The sequence below is a fragment of the Vigna unguiculata genome, chromosome 3 (genome assembly GCF_037176805.1).
Source record: "Vigna unguiculata cultivar grain cowpea cultivar isolate G323 ecotype 2 chromosome 3, ASM3717680v1, whole genome shotgun sequence".
Classification (NCBI taxonomy): Eukaryota; Viridiplantae; Streptophyta; class Magnoliopsida; order Fabales; family Fabaceae; genus Vigna; species Vigna unguiculata.
Window position 1 is genome coordinate 66,224,872 of NC_140794.1, and position 13,141 is coordinate 66,238,012.

At 34.9% G+C, this 13,141-nt stretch overlaps 2 protein-coding genes across 2 annotated transcripts; both read right to left on the minus strand.

Moving 5' to 3' along the window:
* Window positions 1-1,930: 1,930 nt before the first annotated feature.
* Window positions 1,931-2,741, minus strand: LOC114178179 (RING/U-box superfamily protein). The gene has a single exon (XM_028063936.2). It carries the CDS (start codon window positions 2,634-2,636, stop codon window positions 2,121-2,123), a length of 516 nt encoding a protein of 171 aa, XP_027919737.1. The 5' UTR covers window positions 2,637-2,741; the 3' UTR covers window positions 1,931-2,120.
* Window positions 2,742-3,930: 1,189 nt separating this feature from the next.
* Window positions 3,931-12,212, minus strand: LOC114178178 (Ankyrin repeat family protein). The gene is made up of 10 exons (XM_028063935.2): window positions 11,963-12,212; window positions 11,277-11,333; window positions 11,129-11,193; window positions 9,947-10,157; window positions 9,760-9,860; window positions 4,922-4,976; window positions 4,758-4,817; window positions 4,627-4,677; window positions 4,435-4,513; window positions 3,931-4,294 (listed from the first exon to the last, which is right to left on the minus strand). Exons 1-10 carry the CDS (start codon window positions 12,044-12,046, stop codon window positions 4,212-4,214), a joined length of 846 nt encoding a protein of 281 aa, XP_027919736.2. The 5' UTR covers window positions 12,047-12,212; the 3' UTR covers window positions 3,931-4,211.
* Window positions 12,213-13,141: the final 929 nt, after the last annotated feature.

Consider the following 13,141-nt stretch of genomic DNA (forward strand, 5'->3'; position numbering starts at 1 on the left):
AAAACCACTACATACGAACATATATAATATATTTGTATAAATATTTTGAGTGAGAAGTTGAAGATGACGTACTAAGGGAATATAAAAAATCGCGTTTAGGTATCTTAAGTTGAGACAAAAAGTTGAAGGCTCTATGATAATTGTGATTAATTATCATTCAATTATTGATGTAATATATATATTTAAGTGTGGCTAAACTAGGCCCACACTAATATTTAATTAAGGTACCATGGCTTAACATGAAATGAACATAAAGTAAGTAGATTATCTTTTTTCACAGAATAATTATAATTAATTTATTACATTTCAGAAAAAAGAGAGATACTCCTTCTATGTAATATTTTCAACAAAAAGAAAAGAAAAAAGAATCGTCTATCTAAAAGTGTACATTAAAATGAAACATTTTCGTTGAAATATATATATATATATATATATATATATATTATATTTCGTTACATTTTATTTTATTAATATTGATTAATATAAATCGTAAAAGTTTGAGAGTGAATTTTTGTCTTTCTCGGACAAATGTGTTTGAATTATCTGACTAACTAAAATGCTGTTTAAAGGAGTAATTTTGTTTTTATAGATGTTTGTGAGGTTTAGAAGTAAGTTCAATGGCAACAATTAAGAAAAAGTTATTTGCAATTTAAACTTGTATTACTGCTATAAATGATTATTTGTGTATGGTCAACATTTTAATGATTAGTCATATTATAAAATTTTTTTTCATAAAAGTATTGTCTTAACACGTCATAACAAGGTTTTGAATAATTTCTTTACTCAACCTGTTTTTGATGGAATGACTTTTTCAACCCATAGATTAAATATGATTAAGTGGTTCTCTGATCGTTTTACTTTTGTTATTATCCCAAGTTAGTGAAATCTTCGTCATCATTTTGTTTGCCCCCAAAAGCAGGGGAAAAAACAACATTTGTTTATCTCCATTGAGCTTATGTTCAAGTTTCGTTTTTTTAAATGTCACCAGTCACTAACATTTTCAACTAAGAAAGCACTAAAATGTCACCATGATATAACCAAAGATCGTGATTAATTTAACATTAGTAATTTTATATTTTGTACGATTTCCTTTATCTATGGTAACTTGTAATTAGAAATTAGAATATGACATCCGTGTGAAATTTTCAGTGACTTGTTCTTTTCTTGTGTCACTAATTTCCATTATTCTATACCTGGTCAATTAATGAAGTAATGAATCATCTCTTTTATTCCAAAAGCTCGAGAAGATTCAAGCTTCTAAATTTTACCATAGAGTCACAGATAAGAAATATGAGAAAATAAAGAAGTCTCAAATAAAAAAAGTGATTTGTTCTTGAAGAGCAAATGAGCATTTTCAAAATCGAATTGGAAAGTGTTAAATTGATTAAAGATAATGTAATTTCATAATCATAATAATAATGTAATTTAATAATATAGCGATTTACTCCTCTACTTCTGATATACGAACTGCTTCTACACTTCATTGCATCAACAAAATCTAATGGAAGAAACATGTAAAATAGAAAGTTATGATTTTTAAGAACTCCCACAAATCACACACAGAAGATTTCCCTTAGAATGATGATAAAATTGTGTAATTGACAGGTCTTGTGTTTAATTTTCATTTTCACTTTTGAGTCTTACACAAGAAGCTGGTTTATTTAACAAGTTCCATGTCTCAAACTAGTTCAACCACCATTTAGTTCGAATTCCAACTGGTTTATCTAACCATCGACGTGAATCGGTCACTAAACAGAGACACCAACTGAATTACCCTATTCAACTCCACAATTTTCCATTTGAACACAGCTTAAACCGAGATCCAATTAAACGTACGATAACAGAACAACAAAACCACTGTTCCTTGTACAATAATCAGACAACAATAAGAATTAAAGAATCGAAGAGAGTAAGAAATATAAGCCAAATGTGAAAAGAAATATGAATATATACACACAGAGACCCGAAGTAGTGGGTGTCCTGATTATTTTGTCGCAGCAACATATACACGAGGGTAATAGAGATGATGATTCGAGGTAAGATGAAGATAACAAATAATGAATATTTGGCTAAGCTATTTTTGTGCAGAATCTAGAAAGAAAAACAAAAGAACTAAGTAACTAGCAAGGTAGCAAATCGTCGCCGAAGAGATAGAGAAGTCTCTCCACGGCCCAACTAGGCTGAGGAGGAGGCTGACAAGCGGCGGAGTAGTGGTGGCAGCAAGAATTCAGCAAAGGGGCTCTGCAGAGCGGACACGTGGGGTTGTGATTATCGTGTTCGTGCTCCAACCATCGGTCTATGCACTCTCTGTGGAACACGTGGTAACAGTTCATGAGTTCCCGAACCTCGTCCTCCACCTCCAGCTGGCTGAGACAAACCGCACACGTGTCCTCTGTCTGTGGGAGCCTGTCCTTAATCTCTCCGAAGGTGGTGAGCAAAAGGGTGGTGTCTCTTTCCCTTGTGGTCTGAGGACAGGTTTCAGGTGGGTGGTTGTCTTCGGAGGTTGTGGTTGTGTCGTTGATGAGTCTGAAGAGGAAGCAGAAGACCCATCTGAGAACTGCAATGATGAGAGCAGCCTCGTATATGGCCTGGCCTATTGTGAAGCCGGAGAGAGGGTCTTCGATGTGGAACCCCATTGGAATAGCAGCTATGGCGGAAGAAAGTGTGTGTGGGAGAGAGAAGAGAGGGAAAAGGGGGAAGTTGTAATGGGTTCTATGGCTTTTTTATAAAGCCCAGATGGGAGTGGTGGTGTGGTGGAGGCTACTACTCTGCTTTTTTTTTCTTTTTTTTTTCTGCTTTCTCTTTGGCTTTCCTTTTACTTTCACTCACTTCTACGTTCTTTCTTCCCATGCTTTTTTCAAATTTTTTTTATTGTTTTGTTAAAGTTTATCCACCGTCCTTTTGTGATTAGGAATAAAGGGTCACCGACGAGTCCTTAAGACTATTCCGCGTGTCATCAGGAGCCAGTGTGAGGGATGGGTTAAGCCATGCTTTTCTTTTCTTTTAGTAATCAAAAAGAATTGGATGGTTATTCACAGCTAATACAGTTGCGTCATCTGGTATCAAAGTGGATCTTCAGATTCTCTATTAATTAGATTTGATGTCTTTTTTGTTGCTTTATTTTAGATATAACACTTCTGCATGGCATATTAAAGAATTTTACGATCAATTAACGTTGTAACTCACTTATAAAGTAACTTGGGTACGATATTACCAGGGTGTGAGGAAATTTACGTTGTAATCTAATGATATTTTATTAAAAAATTAAAAATAAATTTGTTGGAAATATTAATTCTAGATACTTACGCACTAAAATAGGACGTGACGGGTAAAGGGAGAAAACAAAGCACAGTTTCAAACACTTACTTTAATGTAGCAAATCAACGCGCTTTCAAGTTGAAAGGTTCTTGAAAATTGAGTGAACTATATATAGTTTAGTTTTGATTGAACATGTTAACTTCAGAAAAACAATAGCTTAATAAGCTTTTGGCTGCCATCAATTTCGGGCATAATTGGATTCAGTTGTTAAAATAATGGGAATTGTTAGGTGAAAGATAAAGGGAACAATAGTCAGGTTGCTTTTTCACATGATCATGAAACGTCATAGTGGTCCCATTGCATGTGTAGATTCCTAACATCCTACTCAGATCCAACCTATGTACAGTTCATTACCCCCATTTGATTAAGAAGTACGATGAACATGACAAACGGGAAAGGGTGTTCTTAGTGGAGGAGCGAAAGTGGCGGTATACGTCACAAAACAGTCAACTATGACTCATTGCTTGCAACAGAAGAGAGAAGAAATTACAAGGGCATGAAATGGGATTTTCATACCACATCATACCTAGAACCTTTCAATTTTTAGAGTTCCCCATTTATGACTGCATGTGGTGGAAGAAAGTAAGAAAGCTCAGATTAACAACACATAGATGCACGCTAAAAGAATGCTCTGATGTCATTGACCAAAGAAATTTACAAACTGGAAACTGCCTGATTTTGCCTGATTTGCGTCACTGATGAAGTGTTTTATATAGGTAGGCATACTTAGATTGCCAATTCACAAAGATGAATTGAACTCCATCTCTGTTACATAAGCAGATTTTTTTTGTTCTGGCAAAAGAGAACTTTTAGACGGTGGTAATATTTGAAGCTATCCTTGGGGAGCACTGCATAAAAGACAACTAATAAAAGTAATAGATTGTTCAAATGCTTTAGTCCCTTGCGCCACCTTCTTCCATCTTTTTTCGCATTTTGTATTGCAATGTAGCTGGTGCACAATCTAAAGGTGTTTCTCCTGAACAAGAAACAGTCAGTCAGGATTTTCATACAACAATTTGCTGCATATTTTATATTTTTAAGATATTTCTTACAAAGAACAATAGAAAAAACAATATAATAAATGGTTGAATTCTAGGAAGGGAAAAGATCAATTGCCTTGTGCATTTTTGTAATCGAGGCTTGCCCCCGAATCCATGAGAGTGAAAACTATATCAGTTTGATTGAAGACTGCAGCCTACAGAGAATATTAAAATTGGTGAACACCATATGATCAAGAAAATGGAATTATGCTCATGCATGTGCACAATCATGAGCAAACATTGGCAAAAGAGAGGGAGAGAGAGGTACCAAATGTAATAAAGACAGTCCTTGCTTGTCCTTGTAATTTGCATCCACACCCTGCGCATTTCAGAATCCATGAATACCACTTCCAAAAATATAACCTATAAAGGTAAGTGTCTATTTTGAAAGTGAAAAACCTCATTAAGAAGTTTCTTGACAGCATCAATATCACCATTTTTTATTGCCTCTCTTAAACCCTGAAAGCGTCACAGTTAATTCAAGATATGATTTTCAGCTCCCAATATCGTTTAGCACAATGTAGAGAAGTAATTGTTTACATTTAAACAACAAAAACATTTACCTCTCCACTAACTCCATAATCACTTTGAGGTTTGTCTGAGGTACCATTCATAGCACTGTAAATTTGCATCATAAACTATCAAATAATGACATAATAATAAAACATTCAAGAGAAAAATTAAGTCGTGAATTATTATGCATGGATATGATGCTTATCCGACACGACAGTATGTTTATTTTGAAATACATGACCATACATATTTTAAAAATGTACAGAAGTTCTTAAAACATAATAAATATATAACTATAATACAATGGTTGGGAATCCAAATTAAAATTTGATTTCTTAGGCATTGTAAAAATAAAAAAGTATAAATATCAGCATCATCAAAGAATTAGGGCTTCATAGATTGAATTGACAAGTATCGGTAATGAGAACTCATGGATTAGAGGTGAACAGCTTATGAGCTTAACTTAGGTATAATGAGAGTCGTGATTGCTTCATAAATGTACAGTATCTCAAAGAAATGTCAGTATACCAAAAAAGCCAAAATTTTCAGATGAATGTACTTCATCACTATTCTTTCATATTCACAAGGAATAGAAGAATAAATAGCAAACAGCCATTATGGTGTCTGGCTAGATTATAATTCCAGTCCAGAATATTTCAACGTAAATCCACTCCTTAACTTTCTAGAAATTGCTTGCTTTTTCAGCTTGAGTTTCAGATGACAGGTAAGGGAAAATGCCTATGACTTTCCGGTTACCATCTCAGCCAAGGAATACTTAATATACAAGAATACTGTTAGAATCTTGTAAATATAGTAATGATGGATATTAAGATAAATGAGATTGATTCTATATTTATGTTAATAGTCTAAAATAGGGTAATTCAATATTTTCCCCCCTATAATTCAGTAGCTCCATTATGGTCTAGACACAGAAAATTCATCATAAGCTGTCTTGTTTCTCACTTTATCAACATGAAATCTAGAGCCTAACAAGAGGCTGATTCCAAGATATCCTGATAAACCTATCTTTCATCGGAATCTTTTTTTTTTTCATCAATGTTTTGCCATTCTATTCTTGCCACCACCACTAGTCTTTTCTGACAAGCAGCAAACCATTGACATTGTCTCCTTAAGACCTGTCTATTCCCATCAATTTGATAGCTATAGGAGGCTGCATGCACCCTGATGCACCTCCTCTATCCATGTGTGTTTCTCCCACATGCCGCCAAAATCCAACAGACTTGACAACACGTCTAGTGTCTATTCCTACCACCATCAATTGGGATTTGTTTGCCTATCTTTCTCTTCTATCTAGATATGGTCTCGGTTTGGTGTTTGGACATCTGCTTGCCACTGTTTTGTCCTGCTTTTGGACATTATTTGGCAGTTTCTCTCTTATGCAGACCAATGTCCACCTCTGGCTCTATGAAGTTTAACACTCGGTTTTTTACCAGCCATGTCAATGCACTGCTCTCATCATTGGATGGTAAGAACTACTCCTCATGCGCTTCTCAGGTTGAACTTTGGCTTATTGTAAATGAGACACGTCTCACTAAAAAGAAAGACAATTTTTCCATAGTAGACCATCCTGTATGGAAGAAGGTTGAACTTAGCTGTGTTGTACCATCCAAGCCACCTTTCATCCATGTCTTCACCATGTATTTCACACTCACAAACCTGCAAAGCAATACGAACACATGCCAAACAACCTTTTACAAAAACTTCTCAAGGACTATTAGATTTGTGAAGTTCTCACGACCATCCATAGGGTTGCCAGATTAAGGATTCTGTTTCGATTTATTTGGGCAAGGTCTTTGTTGCTACTCTTGTAGCAGAGCTTCAAAATCATCAAAAGTTATTCATGCCCTTGGCCCTTATATGGTTTACCCACAAAGTATTATCATGCTTGAGCTCAAATCTTGGGTAGCCCCACAGCTATCATGGTCAATATTGGCAACTCTCTTTCATGTCGCTACTAAAGCCTCCTTTGAGTCTTGGCCCCTTCCTTTTTTGACTTGACTCTTCTGATTTAGTCTCTAGCAACAATAATATACCTTTACAACACAATAACGGCAAAGGACGTCCTTGATGGGAACATTGTCAAAGGTTGGCGCACATAATTGATAAGCATTGGACTCTGTATGGTCAACCTCCTTTCACTTCCCAGGTTCTTTAGAGTTCTAACCCTCCTTCTTTGGCTTCCACTTCTTTGTTGCCTTTTGAACTAGTATCAACATCTTCCTATGATGACTAGAAATGTTATGAAGATAGTTAGGTTGGTTCCATTGCTACTGTTGCACTCACTTTTTGGGCTCTCGGGTCCTTGATTCTAGGCCACCGATCATATCACCAAGAATAAATTCATATTTTTTCTTCTTTTTCTACTTTTGGTTATTAACCTTCTGCCACCATGGTAAATGGTTCTCAAACACAATCCCAAAGTTTTTGTATTGTCTACCATTTTCCTTGTCTTTCTATTCATAATGTCCTTTATGTCACCAGGACTTCTTGTCATTTATTGTCCATCAATCAACTAACATAATCCCTTTATTGCATCATTTCTTTTGCTAAAGATTATTTTCTTGCGGGAGCAAAGAATGTGAGTGCACAACTGACTTCAGATGCGAGTCTCATGGCCTCCATTAGCTCAGTAGGCCTTATCTTCTTGGATAAGCCACAACATCCCCGTTGGTTCATGCTTAGTTAAGACATCCAAGTCTTAATAAGTTGAAACCGTCAATCCTCGATCTTTCTAACTTAGATTTTTCTAAGTCATGTTAATTGTGTAAGCATAACCAAAGTTCTTTTTTTAACTGCACTGTTAGTCATCATCCCTTTGTGTTCTAGTTCATTCAGAAATTTGGAGTTTGAGTTGTATTTCCTATACACCAGGAGGTCAAGATATTTTGTTACTTGTATAAATAAGTTTAACTATTTTATGTAGTTATATTTGATGAAAGTAATAGTGCACGTGAGTATTTGATTACTCAATTTGACGCCTAATGACTTTGCATGGTGTATTACATCAAACATCTTGTCCTCATACTCCATCAAAATGGAGTTGTTGAATGCAAAATTGACATATTTTTTGTACCACCACAACTCTTTTCCAGTTTCATGTCCTTCATCAGGTTTTGGGTAACGCAATACTTTCTATGTGATATCTTATCAATTGTGTGTCGTCATCCATTCTAAAAGGTAAAATCCCTCAAGTTCTATATTTGTACCACTCTCAATCCTTTAGTGTACCGGGTCTTTGGTGCTAATATTTTGATCATGTTTTTTATTCTAGGATTCACAAACTCTCCTTGGTCTCTCATAAATGCAGGTGTCCACGATCTCTAAAAGGGTACAGGTGTTATCACCATACTCTTTGCATGTATTTCATCTTTGTTGATGTCAACTTTGAAATAGTTACTATTTTTGGGGCTTGAACCATATCTTGGTGCTCCTATCTCCTTTGTATTTCATCCAATACTTCTCCTCCAACAATTACACCTATCTTGGAACACTTTTATCCTACGGAGGACTTTCCATTCTTCCAGGCCCATCTCCCCCTTTTCGGGTCAATGAATGTCATACCCATCCTATATGGCTGCCAACTAGCACTAACAACACCACAAACTCACCTTCAAAGCCAAATCAGTCACCTCATCCTCCAATCCTGCCTCCTGAGTCAAAAATTTCCATTGCTCTACGAAAAAGTATACATTCTACATATAGTCCTACTCCACCTTTTTTTTTTGAGTTATCATCACATTTCTACTTCCAACTATTTTTGTCTTCCTTCCTTGTCCTCCATTTCTATTCCTAGGAATAGAATTGAAGTCTTTGTCCATCCAAGATAGAAATAAGGCATAATAAACGAGATGCGTGCATTGCAAAGAGCAACGGGACATCGAACCATGTTCCTCCAACGCCAAGGAAGTCAGTGATTGGTTGTCGATAGGCATTGTACTCAAGGTTGGTCAATACGAAATAATGACCAACTCTTCTTGATATCTCATTTGGAATAAGTGTAGTAAGTCAATTCCTCAATTCTCCATGTACGGAATATTGGAACAATTACTCACATTGATCAATACATTAAAGGAGCTCAAGGAAAGAATATTTTGTTCAAAGACAAAGGATACTCTTGACTTGTCAGATATGTTGATACAAACTAGGAAGGCTCCCCCATTGATAGAAGGTCCATTTCTAAGTTTTGTATATTTGTCAAAGAGGACAATGTCTATTGAAAAAGCAAGAAGCACAATGTTGTAAGCACGTCCAATGTGGAGGCGAGTATGATCTATGACTATAGCCAATGAAGAGCTCACACGGATCAAGCAATTGCTTTAGGAACTAAAGTTTGGGAAAGTTACACAATGGTCACTTATATGATAACCAGATCAACATGTATATCGCCTCAATCTAGTACTCCATGAAAGGATGAAGCATAATGAAGTTGATCATAACTTCATCACAGAAAATCATGTCTAGGGAAATAACTATTAGATTTGCCAATTCCCTGTAATCAACTAGCAAATATATTCACTAAATCACCAAAGGGGTCCTTGGATCAACTACATATGAAACAAGTTCGGTGTGCATCACCTACATACTCCAGCTAGAGGAGAGTGTTAGAATCTAGTAAATATAGTAATGGCAGTTAATAGGACTAATTAGATTGATTTGATATTTATATTATTAACTTAAAATAGGGTAATTGAATACTTTGTAATTATGTTTTCTCTATTACAAATCAATTGTGTTCTTGTGGCCTAAACATGCAGAATTCATCCCAAGCTCTGTTGCTTCTCTCTCTCTCAAACCAAATATAATTTCAGGTCAACTGGAAATTCAATTTCACTTCAGCAAAAATATATATGAATTAATCAGTCCTTACCTAAATTTGCTAGTTGAAGTGGAGCTTCTATTTTTCGGAGCAGTGTCTGTTTTCTTAGGTTTAGGATTTGATGGAGCTGCAACAACTGGGTTCGGTTTCCTCTGTCATAGAGGATAGACAGAAAAATTGAGTCTGTGAATTGCACAAACAAAAAAGAAAATATGCATATGATATTAAAACTTATAACCTGTTGGGAGGGTGCTTTAGAGGAAGGGGCGGGAGCTTCACAAATGCAAAGTGGCATTCCACACTTACACTCTTTAATGTCTGGTACAAGATTATTCGCTGCAGTTGGTATGGATTTTGAATCAGCATTTGCATTAATATCTAATTTAGAAATTGTATCCGTCACACTGTTAGCTCCGCCCAAAGAACCCTGTGGTACATCCTTTCCAGACCTGTGCCACAGAGAATATGTAATGCATAAATAATTCCTAAATAATATTGGTCTTGTGTAGAAAGTAGTGATATTTCTACAAAAACGGAAAAATAAAATACTTGTAGAGGAAGGCTAAATTGACGAATACAAAGAGGAAAAAAAAAATTTACTAGTTAAAAAAAGGACAAGAGGACGTTTTCCTTGTCATTTAGACAATTGAGCCAATGGCCCTTCAGAGTAAAAATATAAAAAAAGAAAAGAATAATGCTGATAAATAAGATATGCATTATGCTGTCCCAGAGGTTGGGGGATATGTTTTTCCAATCCGAAATTGTGAGTGAAATAAAAGTTTGAAAGTTTATCATGAGACATCATTTCATGCTAAATAATTTATATTATTAGTTCACATAACTACTGTAAGATTAGGCTCTCAGTCTCTCTGTTTTGTAATGGTCTTTAGAAAAGGGTTTTCCCAATTAAAAATATGTTCAGGGACGATCGGGTAACTTTTTTTCATAGATGTGTTCTGTTCTGTTCTCTCTCACTTCCTTTTTTTTCTTTTCTAAGGAGAGACTCTAATCCTCCTAACACTTCGTAATCCCCTTCTCCTCATCTTCAAGTATTTATCCTTTTACAAGAAAAAGCATACACAGCTTTTGCAATTAACATTTTGCCATATCCATTAGAATAAAAAATAATTTATCTACAAAAAAAGAAAGAAAACAAAATACTATTCCAAAACTGCTTGAACTTTAGAGCCTTCACAAATAAAATAAAGAGATCCGGTGTATTTAGGGTAGCCTTGAAAAAAACCTTCAATAGTTAAGTCTTACATTTATGCTTAAAAAGATCACAAGTTCCACTAAACAAGGTAGAAAATAAATTAAATTTTCAGGTACTCAAATGGTGCTTTTAAAATTCCATGTACCCAGATGATTATTGAAAAACAATAAAAAGCACATGCTATGAAGTTGTGAGAAAGTAATGTACCCTGAGTTGTTGAAACAATCAGCACATACTCGGACATTTGAGTAAATGCCAAATTGTGGTAAAGCCTACAAAGAAATATATCGTTAAATGAAGCTCATCGAGGATAACACTGGCATTAATGTCCAAAACCAAAGGCAAAATAGCATACCATTTGATTTGCTGAATGTTCATTACATAATGTTCTCCCACAGGATCGACAGTGATGCTGCATATATACATTATACAGAAGTATACAGTATAGTCACTTTCCAAAAATGGAAACTTTCCAGTGAACTGAATTTCACGTGAAATAGCAGAATTTGGACTTAGATTACATACACATAAATATGGAATATCTTACAGAGACATCCAATAAATTTTCACTATTCTATTCTCACCACATTATCTTATTCATTGATATAACATGAGCATAAGATAAATTCTTGTTAAGTGTATGTCTAAAACAGTAAAAATATATATAAATTAAACTTCGTGTCTATCCAACTGCATGCCAAACCAAAAGAAAGGTCGACGCGTATGTTGATAAACCAACTCCTACGCACCATGACCAATACGACGTTTAATATAAATGCTTTTAATGAAAAGTTATCATTCTTGATCTTACATTATTAACTAATAAACTTCGTTCTAATCCCTTACATAAAAACACTAACGGACCCAACCGATTCAAACACCGACTATTTTACATCTATGATGATCCCAAAATCGCTAAACAAACATCAAAGTGTTCATAAAGTTTATTACACATCCAAAGAGGGGGCGTAACATGATAGAACTAAAAAGCAGAAATTCTGATCGAAATTGGAACGAAGGAGAGGAAGATGAGAGATGTACCCTTCTTCTGAAGGTGTTGAAACCGCAATTGCAGACAACGCATCGCGCTGCTTCTTGGAATTGAGGAGCTTCAGCAGTTGACATGATCTTCTCTCTCCGCTTCCAAATTTTAGTCTCTGTGTGTGTGCTGATCAAATCACAGAGTCACGAGAATCAATTCATTTCTCGAAATGGAGGATCAGGAATAACATTAATTTTTGTTGGGTTGAGGAGTGTTCCAAGATTGTGATTTTTTCTTGGACCCTGTTCTTTTCGGAGAAAATATACAAGTGGGCCTATGCCCGAAGATTATATAGGCCTCACTATAGGCCCGAAAATTGTATAGCCACTTCATTTGTTAATTTCTATTTATCATCTTTTATTTAAATAATTTTACTTTTTTAATAAATAAAAAGTCAGTTATATAATTATTTAATAACAAAATAATTAAATAAAAAATTAATTTAAAATTTTTAAATAACTTCCTTCCTAAAAAACAATTTTATATATTTTTTTATATATTTTTTTAAATCACAAAGCATAATACTTGATTACAACTATAATACCTAATTTCACATATGAATTTATATCTCGTTTATGATATACCTCATTTATGATGATTCATTATTGACAATAGTTATCAGGAAGTTGTTCTTTTTAATATGGATTAACTACCATTTTCGTCCTTATTTTCGTAGTGTTGGTTGTGGATGATCCTCATTTTGACATAATGTTTAAAATGGTCATCATCTTTACCGAATGTTTAAAATGGTCATCATCTTCGCAATTCGTGTTTTATTTGGTCATTTTCTGTGACGTTGTTTAAATCAGTAACAGAACACTGTATAGGTGACACTGTTTGTATTACGTTGCATTGGGGTGTGTTACATGTACTGTACAAGTGTGGTAATTTAGAAATCATGCAGAGAACATCACAACAATTCAAGCACAAACAAACCATAAAAATAGAATTATGAAAATCCTAACCCACGAGCAAACACAACCCAGAAAACCCTAAACCCACTTACATTGTTGATGATGATTAACTGAAAAATTGAAATGAAGAGTGCGACTGCAATCCAACGATGAAATTGCAAGTATTAGCTGCTTCCTCTGCAAATCCGAGCTCAAGAAAGACAAATATGAAGAAATCGCCTCCAACGATGAAGAGCGTGACTGCAATCCAACTCAAGCCCTAAT